At 41.9% G+C, this 22,958-nt stretch overlaps 1 protein-coding gene across 2 annotated transcripts in view; it reads left to right on the forward strand.

Annotated features, from left to right (window-relative positions):
• NELL1 (neural EGFL like 1) overlaps positions 1–22,958 on the forward strand; it is a 455,411-nt gene that overhangs the window by 21,558 nt on the left and 410,895 nt on the right. For both annotated transcript variants that reach the window (XM_075281293.1, XM_075281294.1), the window contains exon 2: positions 11,556–11,684. In XM_075281293.1, coding sequence (XP_075137394.1) covers positions 11,556–11,684 — 129 coding nt within the window. The remainder of the gene's footprint in view (positions 1–11,555; positions 11,685–22,958) is intronic.

Here is a 22,958-nt window from a genome sequence, read left to right on the forward strand (position 1 = left end):
GCGCAACGTAAAGTGCTCCGCAGCGTTCTTCAGGCGGGTAATTATTCTCTTTTGTGCTGAAATATACACCTGTCTCAAGGATCCTGGAAATCCGATTTGTTTCATATAATTCTTTAGGGGTGTTTCCAGACTCCTTCTGTGTACTTAACCAATTATTGAGCCTGGAATGGGTGGATTTTTTTTTGGGGAAACAAACTAAGGTAATATCACTGCACTGTAACATGATTTTTCTCTCTTGCTTGACCACTAGGTGGCGAAGTCTTGTCCTATTTTGTGAATTCTTTATTAAATGTATAGGGTTCATAACAGTAGCCAAGTATCGATAACTATTTTTGCATGAATTTGGACTGCCTACCTGAGTGGTGGTTCCTAAAATGAGGGGAGGAGTAGGAAGAATGTGTAGATGTTGATGTGTGGTTGTCAGCTTTGTATGTTAGAGCCCCCCTGTAAGAGTGAGTAGATATTGGAGGATGCGGAGTAAGGCAGGCAGAGGCGCTCTTTAAAATTTGCAGTACACTAAGCTTTACTGAATGTGTTTTACATTTACACTCCATAGGAGGGCGCAATTCCTTAAAACATTACTGCCATTGATGTATTTACAGTCCCTGGGGACGCTGTAGGTTTGGGGGGCAGAGAATCCTTCTCGTCTCAAGGGCTGTCTTTTCGTGTTAGTGACGGCAACGATACAGTTGTGTTCACCACCATCCTCCATCTTCTTCTGAATCTGCATCACTTTCAGAGCAATTTTGCCACCAGTTGGGAATCACGTCTGTGGGTTGGTGACTCCTTCTCCTCCCACCAGCACTGTATGACTGTATGTGCTAGGTCCTTGGCATTACTAGCTGCCTTTATTTGTCTACATTTAGTTTTGTTTTTAATGTCTTTTTTTTTATTCTATTTATATTTTCTACTCTTTTTTTTTTTTTTTTTTGCACTCCCCCTTCCCCTCCATCTCACAAAGGAACTTGGCCCTGGGATCGCTTGATACTGTAAATCCATATCTGCACAAAGTATATGATCTGTTCATCAATTTGGCGGTCATATTGTCCAATATTAATTTATTTGTATTGTGAGTTTTTTAACACCAGTTTTGTACCATATTGTACAATGCCGTAGCACATGACAGCGCTATGTATGTGTTGTATTAGTAATAGTACAAAATCTGCCTCTTAAAGGAGATGACCTTTGCTTTTTGCCATCCGATTCTTGCCCTAGAAATCTGGTCTACTATTATGACAAGTGATGCATTTCCCTGCCACTCATGCATCCAGTTTTTGATGGGATCCTCACGGGGGCTATCAGCATTTCCTCGATAATGTAGATGTTGGAATCTAGGTTGGGAATAGGGAAAGGCAACCATGCCGACTCCTTAGACCCCATGGAATCTGAGGGGCTGGGGGATGTTATCTTGTCTCCTAACCACCCAGATTCCATGATAAGCCCGGGTCCCGGTTGTTTAATACAGTGGAGACCCAGAATTCATGTCTCAGGCACAGCTCTTGCACGTGTAGAAAGACCGCACCGTACCATTATGGAGCTGAGCGTTAACTATACTCTCCAGGCCGTGGGAAGAATATGCAAATCTGACTTCCATGATGTAATTAGGATGCCTAATTAGGATGGCTTAATAAGACTCCACACACCTAAATGGTGGTCTTTCCCTATGGAGTGACAATATCCCCTTAACCCTCTCCAGGCCATGTAATAGTATGTTGCAGTATAGGAAGGGTTAAAGAGGACCATCTTCTATCATCATCTCCATTAATAACAACTTTTTAAATCCTTTAATGGGCGCTTCTCCACTTATTCTGGTGCAGTTGGAATTTTTTCTCTAACCCCCACCGTTCCTGAGCAATCAGCGCTGTTAGTTTCAACTCTTAATATTCTAATTAGGCTCTGAACTGTCAAGTGGGCGGTCTCAGACTACCTGCTCCAGTCTAGGACTGCCCACCTGACCATAGAGAGCATAAATGTGCTTCATCTAACAGAAATGATTGCTTAGGAATGGTAGGGACTAGAGAAAAAATTCCAACTGCGCCAGAATCCGTGGAGAGGTGACTATTGTAATGTGAATTGTTGGTGGCATCTGATTGCTAGTCATCGTTTTGGGGGTCTTATTGTCCAATATTACTCAATTTATTCGTATTGTGCATTTTCTAACCCCTGCCATAGAGTATAACAACGCTATGTATATGCTGAATTAGTAATCTTACTTAATCTGCCTCTTAAAGGAGATGAGCTCTGCTTTTTGTCATCCCATTCTTGCCCTAGAATTCTGGTCTACTTTTATGACAAGTGATGCATTTCCCTGCCACCCGTGCACCCACTTTTTGATGGGATCCTCACGGGGGCCATCTGCACTTCATCAATAATGTAGATGTTAGAATCTAGGTTGGGTCACGTCAGTGATTATATACATGGAGATAGAAGCGCCAATGAGGGGATGGTCTCCCTGCGGAGTCGTTTTGTGTATGTTGAATATGTAATATACATTTCTCAAGTCTCCCGCTGTTCAGGGGGAAAAAATGGATTCTGCTTGAAATAAGTCCCTGCAGTAAATCTGAGCAACAGGATAAGATCTTGCAGTGTTCTTATGATATTAAAAGTATTACACCAGGGTGTCAGGTTGTGTTAGGAATGACTTTGTTCATCTTAAGCTTTATTGTGCATGATTGCAATGCTAAATGTACAGTGACAACTGACACTTGCAGATGCAGGGCAATAAGAGTCCAGCTATTGGTGCATTTTCTCAATTGCCTCACTAAACTATGTGTACTTGCATAGAGAAACAATCTATAGCCTGCAGCTTTGCTCATGCTGTGTCTCATAATATAATTCTATAGTTACAATGAAGACTGACACAAGCACAGAAAAGACTGTGCTATGATACAAATACAACAATACAATAAAACAGAATGTCCAGAAAGCAACCAGAAAAGGTGAGACCTTCCTGATGCTACAAAGAGTTGCCAAATCTCCCAGGATGGGAGGGGGAGGCCTGGTTTAGGGTCTATAGTGATAAGTGGAGGGGTGGTCAATGTTGGGGTTTGTATTGATGGGGAGGTGGTGGCTGGGGTCTGTATAGATATTGATTTGTGTACATGTAGGGATCTAGTTTGAGTATGAATAGATGGAGGTTTTGGGGTGTGTATATAGGGGGTCTGGTTTGAGATTTCTAGAAGGTGTAGAGTCTGGTTTTGGGTTTGAATTGATGGGGATTGTTCTGGGGTCTGAATAGATGTGGGGTTTTGGTTTGAGCTTTGTATAGTCCATATAGTGTTGTGTCTACTGGGGTAGCAGCTGCCACTGGGCCCGGGACATTAGGGGCTACCGCTGCCTGTTTTTTTTATTTTTAATAGGCCGTTACCGGCTGAAGTTGCTCCAGACGGTAATGGGCCCTATTTACTTACCAATCCTTGCAGGGACCGGGATCGGTAAGTGATGCCGTGGGCCCCACAAGCAATATTATACTTGAGGGGTCTTTTCGGACCCCCAAGTATAATGATGGTAATGGAACATAAAAAACGGTGTTACTTACCTCTCCACACTCTAGGTATGCTTGGTGCCTATTTACGTGACGTCACATGACCGGGCTTGCGTCCCTATGCGTCGTGATGCAGGCCCCCGGTCACATGACGTCCCAGCCGTCATTGAAGATGGCCGACAGCGGCGGAGACTGCAGCGGAGATGGGTAAGTTACAGTGTTTTTTTTATTTTTTATCCCCCCAGGTCTCCGATTATTATACTCTGGGGTCTGAAAAGACCCCAGAGTATAATAATTGTTCATGGGTGTCCACAATAGGGCATAATACTGTGTGCAGGGGCCACTGTGGGGAAATATAGTGTGCGCAGAAATGCGGGGCTCTGACATTCCTAGTTACATCACTGGATGTGGGTCTGCTAAATAGATGGAGGGTCTGATTTGTATAGATTTGAGGACTGTGTAGACTGTAGTGGATGTGCATAGATAGGTGGTCGAGTCTGTATAAATTGTAGGAATTGGTTTTGGCTGTTTATAGATGGGGTCTGATTTTGGCTCTAGTTTGGGGTATAAATGAGGTTTCTGGTTTATATAGATCATAGGATCTGGTATTGGATGTCTGTAGATGGGTTGAGTGCCTAGCCTGGTGTCTGGGCTGGGGCTTGGGATCTGTGATAGGGGTCTGATTTGGGGTTTGTATAGATGGGGTCTGGTTTGGGGTTTGTATAGATGGGGTCTGTTTTGGGGTTTGTATAGATGGGGTGTGGGAAGGAGGTCATGCTTATTTGTGATGCAGATTTGGGTGTGTTCTATATAAAGTGGCATAAAACAAAAAAAGCACTCCTTTTTACATGGTCCCTGCTGTTCCCATCAAACATGTATGGTTATATACTAACCAGGTAAATTGGGGCCCATGGAAAAATCTGAATTATCTTGTACTGGCTGAGACAACTTGTCTTGAGAAGAAACTTAATGACCCCCCCCTTTTATTGCCCCCCCCAGGGTCGTGTGATTTGCGGTAGACATTTGTAGCCTCATTTATAGCGCAGTAAACCTTCACAAGCTCCTGACCACCTGATTAGCGGCGGTGATGGAGCCTCCACCTCGTCCTCGCCATGCACTTCAATCATCCCTGAGGCTGGATGGCAGATATAATAATCCCTCCATGAATGCGCAGCACCAAGCTGGGTGACCTGACCTCCTCTCACCGCTCCTCCTGAATTGTCAATGTCCCTTTTTTAAGTGACTCTTCACCCCAACCAATTACAATAATTCTACCCAGAAGACTGTTCTGACGCTCGCCGCTCACTGTCTTACCATAATGTCACTTTATCTGACAACTGATTTCTGATCTGCAGCTAAAAGCAAGTTCTAGAATCTTATTATATTATACATTGTATCCTCTGTTAGAGTATGGTCTCTACAATGTATCTTGTTACAGTATGGTCTCTACATTGTATCTACTGTTACAGTATGGTCTCTACATTGTATCCAGTGTTACAGTATGGCCTCTACATTGTATCCAGTGTTACAGTATGGTCTCTACATTGTATCCAGTGTACAGTATGGCCTCTACATTGTATCCTCTGTTACAGTATGGTCTCTACATTGTATCCAGTGTACAGTATGGCCTCTACATTGTATCCTCTGTTACAGTATGGTCTCTACATTGTATCCAGTGTACAGTATGGTCTCTACAATGTATCCTGTTACAGTATGGCCTCTACATTGTATCATCTGTTACAGTATGGTCTCTACATTGTATCCTCTGTTACAGTATGGTCTCTACATTGTATCCTCTGTTACAGTATGGTCTCTACAATGTATCCTGTGTTACAGTATGGTCTCTACATTGTATCCAGTGTTACAGTATGGCCTCTACATTGTATCCAGTGTTACAGTATGGCCTCTACATTGTATCCAGTGTTACAGTATGGTCTCTACATTGTATCCAGTGTACAGTATGGTCTCTACATTGTATCCAGTGTACAGTATGGTCTCTACAATGTATCCTGTGTTACAGTATCTCTGTTATAGTATGGTCTCTATACTGTGTCCTCTGTTACAGTATGGCCTCTACATTGTATTCTCTGTTATAGTATGGTCTCTATACTGTGTCCTCTATTACAGTACGGTCTCTACATTGTATTCTCTGTTATAGTATGGTCTCTATACTGTGTCCTGTTACAGTACGGCCTCTACATCGTATTCTCTTATAGTATGGTCTCTATACTGTGTCCTCTGTTACAGTACGGCCTCTACATTGTATTCTCTGTTATAGTATGGTCTCTATACTGTGTCCTCTATTACAGTATGGCCTCTACATTGTATTCTCTGTTATAGTATGGTCTCTATACTGTGTCCTCTATTACAGTATGGTCTCTACCTTGTATTCTCTGTTATAGTATGGTCTCTATACTGTGTCCTGTTACAGTACGGCCTCTACATCGTATTCTCTTATAGTATGGTCTCTATACTGTGTCCTCTATTACAGTACAGTCTCTACATCGTATTCTCTGTTATAGTATGGTCTCTATACTGTGTCCTCTATTACAGTACGGCCTCTACATCGTATTCTCTGTTATAGTATGGCCTCTATACTGTGTCCTGTTACAGTACGGCCTCTACATCGTATTCTCTTATAGTATGGTCTCTATACTGTGTCCTCTATTACAGTACGGCCTCTACATCGTATTCTCTTATAGTATGGTCTCCATACTGTGTCCTCTGTTACAGTATGGCCTCTACATCATATTCTCTCGTATAGTATGGCCTCTACATCATATTCTCTCGTATAGTATGGCCTCTACCTTGTATAAACTCTTGGCTTACCTCTCCCTGCCAAGGATTCAGCTGACATGATGCATAATGAGACATAACTAGACCAGAAAATAAGGGATATGGAGCCGAGGACCCCAAACAGCACCAGGCCCTGGGTCACCTGGTGTTTGGCCGCAGATTCCCTCAGGTGACCTTCCCCTGGGCCCTGCTATATACAATTAATTGTACTTAGAGCAGTGCTGGAGGGTCGTGGGCGGGGCCTCCTCTTACGCGGCTTGTACGCTTCTTCTATTTTCCTCCCACTGGTACCATAGAATAGGGGCCAAAGTTCCAGGAGGAAAATAGGAGCTGCGCACAGGAAGTGCCAGAGGAGGCTCCGCCCACCCCATCAGCGCTCTATGTATAATATAAGTTTACAGAGCAGCAGAATATTGAATGTTATGTGGTGGAGGAGGACGACTATCTGTGGGGGTAATATTAGCTCACTATTACAGTAATATTATCTAAGGAGGGGGACACTATTAGGCCACTGATACTGTAACAGTGCCCCCCCAGGGGATAATGCGACCCAAATCACACTATATATTACTGACCACCAGGGGTCCCCAGGCCTTGTATACCACACTCACTCAATGATCCTAAAGATAGGCCATAAATCAGTTTCTTGAAATCCCCTTTCCCCATATCATGTTCATCTGTCAAATGACCTGACACAGCTCAGTCTCATTCAAGTGAAGGTACTGAGTGCAATACCAAGCACAGCCACTATGCAATGTATGGCGCTGTGCTTGGTAGGTACTGAAGCGACTGCAGCATGGGAACACTGTGGTTGGGCCTGAGTAACGGACCCTTGGATAGTCACCAATTATTTAGTCTGTAAAGGCCCTTTGCAACATGACGAGCATAACACCAGGGACTGTGTGACCGAAACTGGTCTCCAACATGGCTGCCGGTCTCTACTGCTGAAAGAGAAGCAACCCCAGGCTACAAATGGCTCCTCTAATAAGTGAAATAGTGTGCAGGGTGACAAACACACGGAGGCTTGCTTGGGTGGCTCCAGACTTTTGAGTCATGCAGTATATAGATTCATTTGCTGTATATAGTGATTTATTATACACACAATGGTGCCGTGAGCGGCTGAATGTTTCCAGGAGGCCTTTATACACCGCTATACCGGTATTTATTCCCTTCCGTGTCCTCCGCTCGCTGATTGAACGCGTCATTGTCTCCTAATCAGTATGAATTTCACACTTTAAACCCGGAGGTAATCGCAGATTGCAGCGACACTTGAGGCAGCCATGGAGCCGGCGCATTAAAAGTGACACCTTGAATGTCTGTAAATGGCGACTTTCATATCTATTGTTCTCGCAGAACTCTGCGCTGTTAAGAAAAATAAAACAACAGGATCCAAAAATAGGTCTTTGAAACGCGGGAGAGGTGCGACTGAACTGGAAAGAAAGTGCCACCGGGGGAAATGGAGCTGCTGACAGAGCTTCACCGTGAATAGAGAGATCAAATAATGGAAAACGGGGAAGAGACTGAAGCTATAGAACATATTAAGGAATATGTAATGTGGATTACATGTCACAGATGTAGCAGAGCTGAGTTTGCCGTGTGTTGTTGAGTTTAGCAGAATGAAGTTTGTAGAGGGTGGCAGAGATGCGTCTGTCAGGTGTGACGAGGCTTTCGTTGGGTGTAACAGAACTGATTTCATAGAATTTATCAAGGCTGACATAGCAGTGCTGAGATTGCGTAGTGCAGCATTGCGTTTGTCTACAAGTATCAAAGTTGAGTCTGTGTAGTGCAGCAAAGGTTTATGGCTGTGGAGTCGGGAGGCCAAACTACTGACTCCGACTCTTTTTCCAAAGCCCAACTCGGACTCCTTAATAAATGGTTGAGAACTATTTGACAACCAATTCCATAGATATGCTAGTTGGTCACTGTTAGGGCAAGAGGGGGCAGATTCTGGCGCCGAATCCAACTCAGAATCCGCCCCCTCACCATAGAGGTCTATGTAGACCGCTGGATTCCTTTTTTCCGTGAGCGGTATGTTCCGGTTCACGAAAAAAAGAAACGAGCTGCCCTTTCTTCAGGCAGACTCCACGACTGAGTCAGCCCCGGCGTCCTCCTCGCGACACCTCCCTCCGGACTAGGCCCATTCATTTGAGCCTACTCTGGAGCGGGAAGACGCGACAGTCGTGGCAGGCGCATTTTGGTCCAATTATCATGTGGTTTCTTGCATCAGAATCGGGACCAAAATATGCGGTCCCATGCCCCGTGTAAACCAGGCCTTAGGGTTAGTTCACATGGCGGAAAAGGTTTTTTTTTTTCCCCACACGGCGAGCCACGTCAGGATACCGAAACAGTCGGAGTCAGTAGTTTGGTCTTCCAACTCCACAGCCATAAACCTTTGCTGCAAGCAGCACTCTCCGTGCGGGGACTGAAGCGAAACCACACGGACCCCATTATAGTCTATAGGGTCCGCGTGTTTTCCCAGGTAACTGCTTTTCTATGCATGTAGGTTTTCATTCGGGGTTCCCCAAGCGGATGTGAACTGAGCCTTACCAACTCGAGTCTGTAGGGGTAGCATAGTTAATTTTTGGCTGGAGTAGCAGAGCTGAATGTATAATCTAGCACAATTCATTGTTATATCTGGAGCGTTTCATAAGATTGCAAATAGACTAATGGTAAAACCATAAAAATATATTCGTACAGATGTAGCAGAGCTGCTTGCGGCATCATACAATATTAATCCGGCCTCTGGATCTCTCCTCTGTCATTTACTGCTGTATAATCTGAACACTGTGCAAACCTGCTAAAAATGGTATCTCCCACCTATATGATGTCACCATCGTTCTCCCTCAATCTATATATCGATGCACCTTTATTCTGGCATATACCCATTGCATTAAAGGGGTTGTCCTAACTATGATGTCGGTCACTTGTCCTTGGGATATAAGACTGGTGAGTGTCCCCAACCCCACAGTTGATTAAAGGGATTGTAGCATGTGAACAAGTGCTGCGACCTCTTCACTTACCAAGCACAGCGCTGTACATTGCATAGTGGTTGTGCTTGGTATTGCAGCTCACTCCTATCCATTTGAAAGGGGCTGCAGCTTGGTCATGTGACTAGTGAACATGAATGAGATGAAGAAGCAGAGCTTTCCCAAGTCCTGCAAGCTCTAATCGGTGGAGACCCTGAGGGTCAGACTTTATCAGCCTAATATTGATCGCCTGTCCTAAGGATAAGTCATCAATACCATAATCCTGGAAACCCCCTTTAAGCCGAGACCCCATGGGCCGGAAATGCCACTATTTGCCCACGGTGGAAAGGCCGCGGGAAAAATCGCAGCAATGTACAGTAACTGCACAGTGGAGGGGATTCATGTAAATCCGATGCCCACATCCGGTGCGGTTTTGGAAATCACAGCATGTCAATTATATCTAAGGAAACTACGTCTTTCCCGTAGATATAATTGTAACAGAAAGTCCATGGAAGAAAACTCTGCGAACTTTCTGTTCAAAGCGCTGTGGGAAGAACCGCAATGAGTTCCCACTATGGTTTTTCCCACGGCGCTTTATAGCTTGAATCGTCCCGTAAACTAGAAACCATGGGGCTTCTATATCCCTGAAACAGCACCACTCTTGTCCATAGGCCATTTATGGTATTGCATGTAAGTTCCATGGTATTTTCCAGTATTGAAGGAGTCCAGGTTGCAATACCAAACACAGCCAGTGGAAAGAGTGGCGCCATTTTACACAACAGACAAGTATTTTAAAATTCATACAACCCCTTTAAATTTTGCAAAGGCTTTGGTTAAAGGGCCCAGGTGCGTAAACTCCCCGCTGACGACATCTATTGTAGAAGTCATTTCTGGCTCCAGAGAGTCAAAGTTGTTGTAATTTCTCAGAAAACATCTCCGCCGTGGCTCCTGTGTCTTACGTGTCCTTAGTCAGCAGCACTTTAGAGGTAATGACTGCAGGTGCATGTAATTAGTCAGCCGCCTCCTTGTAATTAAGCCGAGAATAAAGCCGGAGACATCTGCCGACTGTGCGCTCGCTCCTGCGCTGCCTTTCATTTGTCTGTCACAGGTCTGAACTTCTTCCTGGGTTGTGAGTTTTGTTAACTAGTTTTATTTGTTTGGTCTCTGAGAAGTCTGGAAACCATGGATTTAAAGGGATGGTACAAAAAGTCGGCTTCTGACTGTACGCTCAAGTGTATACCATCAGGTGCCAATGCTGAGACGAAGGAGATGTAGCCGTGATAGGGAATGATAATCTGTGCCGGGGCAATGAGCCCAATGAATAGAAATAAACAAGATACATACTGTATATAAATCTTTATAATGTAAGATGTAGCAGAGCTGGATTTGTGCTTTGTTCCTTAAGTCTACCAGTGCACCAATCTAAGGCCCGGTTCACATCTGCGTTTGGTATTCCATTCGGGGAATCCTCTTGGGGACCCCTCAAACAGAATACTAAACACAGATGTGAACCAGGCCAATTGTATGACCTAACAAATTGCTAAATCATCTCTGCTAAACCAGGGAAACTCAGCTCTGCTACATCTCTAAGCAACATGTATTTTTAGACAGGCCATAGAGGTCGCCTTATGGTTCAAGACATTAGGATGTAATATTTTAAGTGCTATAGATGGCGGTAACAAATATCATCACAAATGACAGTATATGGATGCATGATGAAGTGTATGACCCCTTTAAGAAAATAGTGAAGCCATATTGCTGCATGGCCCCTTTAAGAGAACAACGGTACCTCGCCTTTGCAGTGGATGTGTTGGTCTCCCACTCAGTCTTGAAACCTGATCTTGCCCGGAATAGTACAACCAAATTCACCAAAATCCAATAGTATATATAATATAAAGGTGGGCCATACTCCTAGTTAGGGCCCCCTGGAGAGTAGGGGCCAGCCCTAGTTGATTCCGTCCTATATGATATTGGATATGAAGAACCTGTTCAGGAATTCCCTCCCCATAGGAACTGCATTGTAAGGGCTGATGTCATAAAATAGGTTTGATAGCGAACAAACACCTTACCCCACTGAATGGCAAAACCTGCACAATAATGGGGACTCTCATGTCTGTGCACCCCACTGGTTTGTTCTGGTTTGTTCTTGCATATTAAATGCTATCCATATCCCTGATCTCCTAAAGTCACGCCCATAAATCATCATACCCCACCCCTGAATAAATCAGACCTGCCTCTGCTGATGAACTTTTGCTTATATATAAATATTTCTGTAATGGTTTTAATATTTTTTTTTCTTTCTCTTGCAGTGTTTGGATTTGGGACAGAGAACGATTTACAAATTGACATAATTTCAGAGCTGGAACTTGAGAACAACACAAGGGGGATTACACAGGTTTATGGAGCGCACAATGGCAGCAAAGCCTTCTTATTTCATGGTAAGTGTTACTGCTTCTCAAGGAACAACTGATGTACAAGTTATATTTACATCAATAGTGTAATAAACTGTATGTACAAGAATATAACTCCTGTAATTCTACTGCCCATGTACAAGAATATAACTACTATGATACTACCCCCTGTGTACAAGAATATAAAAACTATAGTACTGTGCCTATGTACAAGAATATAGCTACCATAATACTACCTCCTATGTACAAGAATATAACTACTATAATACTGCTCCTATGTACAAGAATATAACTACTATAATACTGCTCCTATGTACAAGAATATAACTACTATAGTACTGCCTCCTATGTACAAGAATATAACTACTATAATACTGCTCCTATGTATAAGAATATAACTACTATAATACTGCTCCTATGTACAAGAATATAACTACTATAATACTGCTCCTATGTACAAGAATATAACTACTATAGTACTGCCTCCTATGTACAAGAATATAACTACTATAATACTGCTCCTATGTATAAGAATATAACTACTATAATACTGCTCCTATGTATAAGAATATAACTACTATAATACTGCTCCTATGTACAAGAATATAACTACTATAATACTGCCCCCTATGTACAAGAATATAACTACTATAATACTGCCTCCTATGTACAAGAATATAACTACTATAATACTGCTCCTATGTATAAGAATATAACTACTATAATACTGCTCCTATGTACAAGAATATAACTACTATAATACTGCTCCTATGTACAAGAATATAACTACTGTAATACTGCTCCTATGTACAAGAATATAACTACTGTAATACTGCTCCTATGTACAAGAATATAACTACTATAATACTGCTCCTATGTACAAGAATATAACTACTATAATACTGCTCCTATGTACAAGAATATAACTACTATAATACTACCTCCTATGTGCAAGAATATAACTACTATAATACTGCTCCTATGTACAAGAATATAACTACTATAATACTGCTCCTATGTACAAGAATATAACTACTATAATACTGCTCCTATGTATAAGAATATAACTACTATAATACTACCTCCTATGTGCAAGAATATATCTACTATAATACTGCCCCCTATGTACAAGAATATAACTACTATCATACTTCCCCTTATGTACAAGAATGTGATTCGTAATCTTATAATTAAACTGTAAGCTTTACTTAACCAATCCATATAAAAATGATAAAAACCTTTGCCATGAATCTCTGCTGTGTTTCCTTAAGATGGCCACTAAGTGGTAGGTCATATTTCCAGGACACCTTGTGATCGCGCCGCGCTGCTCACTATGATTAATGGTAAACAAACTCTGACAAAACCGAAGGGATGACGCTCAAGGCGACTGGAAAGAAATAACTAGTGAAGGCCCTGAGGAAGGTGTCAGTCATAATGAATGTGCAGTAATTGGTAATAATTTCACAGGCATTACATTAATCACCCGCCTTCGTGGCAGTTTAAGACGTGCCGATGCCAAGGAGCGACCATCAATTATTTCTTGAAGTTTTACAGCACACAGGATCTGTATTGCTAAGCCTAGCGTGTGACATATATAGAATATGTAGCTACATAGTCAGTAAGTTATTGCCTGATTTCATAAAGTGCTGATATCTTGCATATACTTCACCTCAACGTTATAAAGCTTTAGGCCCTGCTGAAAGGCCCTGAGTATAATGGGTAATTAAAAGGAAAAATAAGCAGGGATGTAGACTTAGGACCTAGAGAATAATGGGCAACTCAGAGATTAAATAAGCAGGGGTGTGGACTGAAAGACCTTGAGTATAATGGACAATCCAAAGGTTAGATGAGCAGGGGTGTGGCCTGAAAGGCCTTGAGTATAATGGGCAATCCAGAGGTTAGATAAGCAGGGGTGTGGCCTGAAAGGCTCTGAGTATATTGGACAATCCAAAGGTTAGATAAGCAGGGGTGTGGACTGAAAGACCTTGAGTATAATGGACAATCCAAAGGTTAGATGAGCAGGGGTGTGGCCTGAAAGGCCTTGAGTATAATGGGCAATCCAGAGGTTAGATAAGCAGGGGTGTGGCCTGACAGACTATGAGTATATTGGACAATCCAAAGGTTAGATAAGCAGGGGTGTGGACTGAAAGACCATGTGAATAATGGACAATCCATAGATTATATAAGCAGGGGCATAGACTGAGTATATATTGGAAAAATTAGAGGTTGGATAAGCAGGGACGTGGATTGAAAAGGTCTGAGTACATTGGGCAAGTTAGAGGTTAGATAAGCAGGGGCATAGACTGAAAGGCCCTGAGTATAAGAGGTATAAACCTGAGTACAACATGATAAATAATCAAGGAAATGCACTAAGTATAATAGGCAATCCAGAGGTTAGATAAGCAGGGGTGTGGACAGAAAGTCCCTGAATATATATTGGGTATGTTAGAGGTTAGATAAGCATGGGCATGGACTGAAAGGCCTTGAGTATATTGTGCAATGCAAAGGTTAAATAAACATGGGTGTGGAGTGAGGCCAATCCAAAGCAGGGGCGTGGACTGAATGGCTCTGAGTATATTGGGTAATCCAATGAAGGGTGGGTGCAAAGACTTGAGTAACGCAGCAGAATTCTTAATGCAGCTCTGGATGTGACTGGGGTAGAAACCTGTTTTTTTTTATTTTGTTTTTTATATATCATCCACTTACGCCGGATGTAGGTTTGCTCTGCATGTTGCCCCATATTCCAATGGACAGGTGGTACTTATAGTCCTGCGGGGTTGTCTGTGTACTTCTTCGTACCCTTTTCTCCTCCTGCGCCACATGTCAGTCGGCGAGAGGTTTTGGTGCCGGGTATAAAGTTCTTTTTGAGTTTTGCAGTTATAAAATCCCAGATGCTATTATATCTCTTCAGGACGATATGAGAGGTGACCTGCCGTGCGACAATCTTGATTTCCTCCACTTCCCTTCTGTTCTCTAGACAAGAAAAACAGGCGAATAACTCTAAGATCCGTTAAAGTGCGAGACGCCGCTGTGCCGCCAAACGTACGGTTTAGGACAAATTTTGATTTCTCCAGCTGAGCATCTCACAGAATTGTCATTAATTGCTATTATCTGTATGATCGTCCTCGCAGAAAGTCAGGGAAATACTGAAAACCAATCTGAAGCTTCAGACGGAAAATAGATCCATGTGACAATCAAAGATAGAAGAAGAGAGTCTGAGATTCCAAAAAAATCTCCTGTGAAATGAATTGCATAGTGGAAACAGCAGCACAGAGTATTTAGGAGAAGAGTGTGCGGACTGTGTGGGAGGTCACTGACTGACAGTTACATAGTAGAGCAGTGTGCGCGGCAGCACAGAGTATTTCAGGAGAGGAGTATACTAAAATATAAGAGGTTATAGATTAAAAGTAATATAGTGGGAGGAGCAGATTCCCCAGCAGAACAGAGTATTTTAGGAGAAAAGAGTATGGGGATATTGTGGAGGTGACACTTGCCTACATAGTGGAAAAGGCAGGGCACCCAACAGCACAGAGTGTTTCAGGAAAGGAGTACTAATATTGTGGGAGGTCAGACTTCGAGTTGCATAGTGGGAAGAACAAAGCAGCCAGCAGCACAGAGTATTTAAGGAGGGGAGTAATGTTCGTATTGTGGAAGGTGAGTGACTGCATAGTAGCAGTAGCAAGGTCAATAGCAGCACAGAGTATTTCAGGAAAGGAAAATACTGATCTTGCAGAGGAGGCCGCAGACTGAGAGTTGCATAGCGGCAACAGCAAGGTCACCAGCGGCACAGAGTATTTCAGGTAAGAAGTATGCTGCTATTGTGAGAGTCCCAGACTGAAAGTGGGAAGAACAAGGTGACCAGCAGCACAGAATATTTAAGGAGATTAGTGTGCTAATTTTGTGAGGGGGTGGGTGAAGGACTGAGAGCAGCATAGTGGAAGAGTAAGGTCATGAGCAGCACAGAGTATTTCAGGAGAGGGGTGTTCTGGTCTTGTGGGAGGTCACAGACTGAGGGTTGCGTAGTGTAAGGACCAGGGTCCCCAGCAGCACAAAGTATTTCAGTAGATGAGTCTCCCAATCTGTTCAGCGTGGTTTGCATGCTGGAGGACATAAATCTCGCCTGATATCCTTCCATGTGATAATATCCCGCAGAGCGTCGGTGACTTATGGGCTCGCAGAACATCACTTTTTATTATTGAAATTTTCACTGAGGTGTAAGAAATGTATGGCTGCTAATTAGTGCAGCGCGGAGGACGCGGCTGCCGCCATGACAGGTGTCTGCTGTGCGCACTCTATAGCTCATTACGGGGTAATTATCAATTACATTGGAGGATTTGTTGAATATTTGTGGCTGAAATGGAGAAGTTCACATCAGTCTTTACTGCGAAAGGTTAAACTTGGAATATATTCATTTAATTTACCAAAATTGCCCTATAATGCCAAAATAATGGCTTAAACTGATTTTAATCCTAATTTAATTTTTTTTTTCCAAATGAAAACAATGGAAAAATTTAAAGGGCCATACCTAAATTTACACAATGATCTATCTATATCATAGAATAGTGAAGGGTACAATACCCCGCATCCCTACTGATCAGATGATAACCAGATCTCTTGGAACTGCCACACTATATGGAGCTGGAAGCGGACAGCGCTATACATTGTGTGGTGGCGATTATTGGTTACTGCAACTAGTGTGGACGCTACTGGCTCAGTACACTACCACTAAATTTTAGCTGCTTAGTGGAGGTGCTAGACATCGGCCCCCTAGCGATGGGTCAACAATATCTAAATCTTGGAAAAACCCCTTTAGGCTGAGGCCAGTTGCAGATTTTGCTGTGATTTTTGAGCCTGGGCTCCACTTGCTTTCTATGTGACTAAACTGTACCCTTGTATACCATATTAAAGACGTATCCCCTACTAAGGGTATTGCTTCTTCTGTGAAACTACAACTCCCAGCATGCAACATTGCTCTGCTATTCTTCGAAATAAATGGGAATTGTAGAATTACAGCAGCTGGAGTGTCAAAGGTTGCTGCCCCATGGCTTACAGTGACCCTTTTGTTGTCTATTGGGCCATAATACAGATTTGGAAGAGACTTTATACACCCCTTGTAGGATCTGTACACATGACTTGTCTTTGTGTATTGTACAAGGTTCAAAAATATGGAAGTACATCTTTCAAAAACAGCGCCACACCTGTCTGTAGGTAGTGTGTGGTATTGCAGCTCCGCCATATTTACTTTACTGTAGATGAGCTGCAGTCTGGGACACAGTCTATGTACTGATGTTTCTTGAAGAAGACGGCCATCCCTGTAAAGGAGAAATCTCCAGGGATTCACAGATAATATATGGCAAGATAATTGTTAGAAATATTAACCGTGATGCACATTTTGTGATCTCACTGTAACGACATTTTCAGTTCTGTAAATTGATTTCCAGATTTAGATGTTGACCTGAGCGCCGCGCTCCTGTGACCCTCCATATGCAGGTGCTAGTTTGCTTCATCACCAGTTTGTTTGCATAGTCCCCTTGTGCAGCACCTAGAAAATTACTGGGTCATAAGATTAATTCTCAGTCCATTCCCTTAGGCGTTGTTCACATGAGACTTCCCAGCTGGCAGTTCCAATTCACTCCCTGAAACTCCTGGAAGTCTCAGACTATCAACACCTATTGGTCTTGCAATTCACATGTCGATATCAGGCTCTCGATGGATGCCGTAATTGTTTGCTGAGCCCCTCGCAGCCATGACTTAATAAACATGCAGTGACTCTGAATGCTACAAATGTAGAGCGTCTCCTGTCCTGGGGCAAGACTGACTGGAGTTTAATTTGTGTTTATAGAAGTCTATTAAACCTTTAAAGGGAAATTCTTATTCCAGTCAGGAAAAAAAAAAACATTAAAAGAGAAAATGACTCATTATCGAGGAACATTTGCCCTGAAAATTAATAAATCACTTTAAAATTATCAATCCTATAGTCATCCTGATCTACGAAGATGTTATTTAATTAAATCTATTATTAGGGTGGCAGCTACTATAATACCGCCGCTGTGCATAAGAATATAACTACTATAATACTGCTCCTATGTACAAGAATATAACTACTATAATACTGCTCCTATGTACAAGAATATACATACTATAATACTGCTCCTATGTACAAGAGTATAACTACTATAATACTACCTCCTATGTACAAGAATATAACTACTATAATACTACCTCCTATGTACAAGAATATAACTACTATAATACTACTCCTATGTACAAGAATATAACTACTATAATACTGCTCCTATGTACAAGAATATAACTACTATAATACTGCTCCTATGTACAAGAATATAACTACTATAATACTACCTCCTATGTACAAGAATATAACTACTATAATACTACCTCCTATGTACAAGAATATAACTACTATAATACTGCTCCTATGTACAAGAATATAACTACTATAATACTGCCCCCTATGTATAAGAATATAACTACTATAATACTGTCCCCTATGTACAAGAATATAACTACTATAATACTGCCCCCTATGTATAAGAATATAACTACTATAATACTGTCCCCTATGTACAAGAATATAACTACTATAATACTGCCCCCTATGTATAAGAATATAACTACTATAATACTGTTCCTATGTACAAGAATATAACTACTATAATACTACTCCTATGTACAAGAATATAACTACTATAATACTGCTCCTATGTACAAGAATATAACTACTATAATACTGCCCCCTATGTATAAGAATATAACTACTATAATACTGCTCCTATGTACAAGAATATAACTACTATAATACTGCCCCTATGTACAAGAATATAACTACTATAATACTACCCCTATGTACAATAATATAACTACTATAATACTGCTCCTATGTACAAGAGTATAACTACTATAATACTACCTCATATGTACAAGAATATAACTACTATAATACTGCTCCTATGTACAAGAATATAACTACTATAATACTGCTCCTATGTACAAGAATATAACTACTATAATACTACTCCTATGTACAAGAATATAACTACTATAATACTACTCCTATGTATAAGAATATAACTACTATAATACTACCTCCTATGTACAAGAATATAACTACTATAATACTACTCCTATGTACAAGAATATAACTACTATAATACTACTCCTATGTACAAGAATATAACTACTATAATACTACTCCTATGTATAAGAATATAACTACTATAATACTGCTCCTATGTACAAGAATATAACTACTATAATACTACTCCTATGTACAAGAATATAACTACTATAATACTGCTGTACTATTGCCTACATGTAAATATTCCCCCGCCGCCATGTGTTGTGCAGGTAATAGGATTAGTGAGATTCTTCCTCTGATACATATAATATGGTTTCTTCCTTAATAATTACAGTATAAATCTATAATGGGAGAATGCTGTTTCCATAGAGATGGTATATACGGGGGACACGATGTGGTGACCTTGGACAGTATGAAGGTAATACGGTATATTGGAGTAGAATTAATCATTGGCACCCACTGACCAGAGTATCCGCCACAGGGGCTGTTTATTAGTTGCCATAGAGACAGAGATTTGTGCTAATAATGTTAGAAAGTCATTTGTATTTTTAGTTCATTATTTTGTTCTGGTTGTAGATTTTTTGAGGATTTTCGCTTCTAGCCTTGTCATGGTCATCGTGTGACGGATATTTGGACTGACTAATAAATACCCGCCATCCAATGTAATTCTAAGGGCCACTGTAGCCAAATGAAGAATTCTTGGTGCCATCTTATATTCTGGTCATCCATGTTTATGAAGGGACTGTAGACCCTAAACCTGCCAGTTGCCAATTTACCAACAATTCCCAATGTTTCCCAGTGTTGGCTTTATGCTACATGCACACTAGCGTTCGGCTTTCCGTTCTTTGGTCCACTTGAGGATCCGAAAAATGGAAAGCTAGCTCGCTTATAAAGCTATTACCTGCAGAAACCCGTGGACCTCAGACTTAGACTATAATGGGGTCCGTCCAGTTTCCATCCAAAAAAGTCCTGCTTTTTGGACATTTCTCTCCGCATTTTCTAAAGGGATTCTACCAATAAAAAACTATTTTTTCTGGGTAACACGTCGGAATAGCCTTTAGAAAGGCTATTCGTCTCCTACCTTTGGAAGTGATCTACGCCGCGCCGTTCGTTCAAAATACCGGTTTGTACCAGTATGCTAATTAGTTCTCTCGCAGCGATGGGGGCGGGCCCCAGCGCAGGAGATGCGATGGGGGCGTCCCCATTGCTGCTCGAAAACCGAAGTTCGCTGAACGTACTGTGTATGCCCGCGGCCATAGTACCGACACCGCAATTTCGCGCATGCGCAGTACATTCAGAACAAAGCGTACTGCGCATGCGTCTGACGTCAAACCGAAGAAGGAAGGGGCGGATGCAGAAGAAGACAGAGGCAGCGCTGGAGTCGGTTTTCGAGCAGCAATGGGGACTCCCCCATCGCATCTCCTGCATCGGGGCCCGCCCCCATCACTGCGAGAGAACTAATTAGCATACCGGTACAAACCGTTATTTCGAACGAACGGCACGGCGGAGATCACTTCCAAAGGTAGGAGACGAATAGCCTTTCTAAAGGCTATTCCGACGTGTTACCTAGAAAAAATAGTTTTTTAATGGTAGAATCCCTTTAAGCGGGTCCGGGGATGGAAACCCCGAAAGTAGATCAGGTGCAGCCTTAGAGTAGTTACTCTCTGACCTGTGTATTCCCAAGATCATTGGCGAGAGAGGTATCTTGTATCCTCTTTTCTCCGCCCCCATTGGTGAGTCAGATTGGACATGTTGTTTAAAATTTTTGCAAAATGATTGCTTTGGATACTCCAGTCTTATACTGTAGGTCCATATCTGGCCATACTTATGAGTAATGTCCGTTTGACCAATAGCTATCTCCCGTGCTTGGCCTCCCGTCCATCTGGGACTACAAGCACAGCCGCTTGGCCTCCCAGATGGACGTGGTATGTTTAAATATCCAATATTCAAAAATGATGTTTCCCCCAATTTCTGCTTCCATTCTGTGACCTCATCTATTGTCAGTAGTGGAAGCAATGATGTCTCAGTGATGTTATCTATAGAGGCGTTATCTTCTATTGTAATGCTGTCTGTGATGTAAATGAAGTGACTGCTGTAAAGAAAACCTCTACAGAATTGGCAAGTGTCAGCCTATTATTCGACTTAGTGGTCAGATTGAAATTGGCACAGCTCAGCTGATCTGAATTTAGTATATATTTCAGCCGGACCAGGTTTGGGCTGATACAAGAACCGATTTCCCAGAGTCAAACTCTGCCATGTCTCTGCCTCAGACCAAATACGTCTGTTTTTATAGCATGAATATCAACCACTAAGTGGGCTGTATGATATAACTTACCTTCCTCCAGATACAGTGCCACTCTTGTCCAGAGGCAAAGTCTTGAATTGCAGTTCAGCCCCATTTAGGAGAAAAACCCTGAGTTACAATACCAGTCACAACCTGTAATCAAAAGTGGCGCTGTAACTGGTATTGGGTGAACCTCTCTTTTCAATCTCCTAATCTTCTTTGAAGAATGTTATAAGGAATACTATACCTTGGTTGGAGTTGTCCTTGAAATATCGCTGGTAATCTTGTGGAACGGGATATGCTATGTAGGACAACGTGTACTATAGGTACGTAGTTTTTTAAAATTTTTTACTATTATTATTATTATTATTATTATATATATATATATATATATATATATATATATATATATATTATATATATATATATATATATTTTTTTTTTGTGGTGATCGATACAGGGTGACAAACGGTAATTACTCCGGTTACCCATTTGCCCCGGAGCTTTTACTAACACAACATTCCTTCTTGTTGAGCAATACAGCGACTTTTTTTCTCCCTTTTTTATTTCGTTTTTTTTTCTTCTTTTTTTGTCATTTATTTTTCATAGACATGACTGCGGCGTGGAGCTGTGTAAATGAAACGCCACTAGCCTGGGGTGTAAATTTCCTCAACCTCCTTTTACTTAGAACCGTTCCTCCTTGGTGACTTTGTCCCTTTCTCTAATTCCCTTTAAGGCTGCAGGGAACAGATGGAGCATGTGGGGTGGTGGGTAGTAATCTGATTAGTAAAGAGTTAAAAGGATTTGCATTTTATCTTTGGAATCCGATGTCTCCTAATTGCCGCATTTCCAGTAGGGAGGGGGGAGGAGCACGGAATGCTGGGATATCCTTCATATAAGATTATAGATGACTATCGGATTATTCTTCATTGTGTATCGGATAGATAGATAGATAGATAGATACCGTAGATAGATAGATAATCTATATTCAAAATCATGCTACTTCACCAACCCTAACGTTATACCCCAGAGTCCCTGAAAGCTGAGATGCAGGATGTCGTTTGGCACTACAAATTTATTTGTGTCCTCCTTAAAGGGAGTTTGTCACTAGATCCCACCATATCATCCCAGCCTGTGGATAGATAGGCTAGGATCTCCTGAATAAAGCGGTGTTTTCCCCGTGTTAATCGGTGCTTCCATGGCCAAGATATCGCTGTTTTTGTCAATATGCAATTTAGAGTGTTTGCTGCCATTGTTCCAAAGAGTTAATTTGCATATAGACAAAATCTGCGCTATCTCAGCAACAGCGGCAGCGATTTACAAAGGGAAAAGATCATTTGATTCAGGTGACCCTAACCTATCTATCTGCAGGACTAGGTTGATATGCCGGATTCCGGTGACACACTCCCTTTAAGCATTGATATGTGAGGACTCCACCAAACCACTCCCCACATCTCAGCTTCCTGTACTTTTGTGATGTTTGGGGGGTACAGTAGTGTTTTAACTTGCATCTAGGTCTGAATCTTTTTTGGGTCTTGGCCTTTCTTTAGCCCATATCCAATTTATTGCGTGTTGGTTTTAATAACCACACTGATGATGTCATATTCTACTACTATGTACGATTATCCCCTGACCCTGGTCGATAGTCTCTCACTCTGCCAAATCAGTATCCCTGCGCTGTGCTGAGGAGGCCCAATAGGCCGAAACAGCGCTGTCCATAGCTGGGAATCTGTTCCTTTTGGAATAGAAATACTAATTTAGCAATTAAATCCGCATCATGATAGTAGACTTTTTAACTGAGTCATGCATGATGTTAAGGATGCTGCCCTCTAGAGGGCGGCATACAGAGTGCACTGTTCTCCTAATTGCATCCTGGAGAATAGATTTGCATATTTTTTACCCAGAATCCCTAGCGGAG

The sequence above is a fragment of the Leptodactylus fuscus genome, chromosome 7, assembly GCF_031893055.1.
Source record: "Leptodactylus fuscus isolate aLepFus1 chromosome 7, aLepFus1.hap2, whole genome shotgun sequence".
NCBI classification, from domain to species: Eukaryota; Metazoa; Chordata; class Amphibia; order Anura; family Leptodactylidae; genus Leptodactylus; species Leptodactylus fuscus.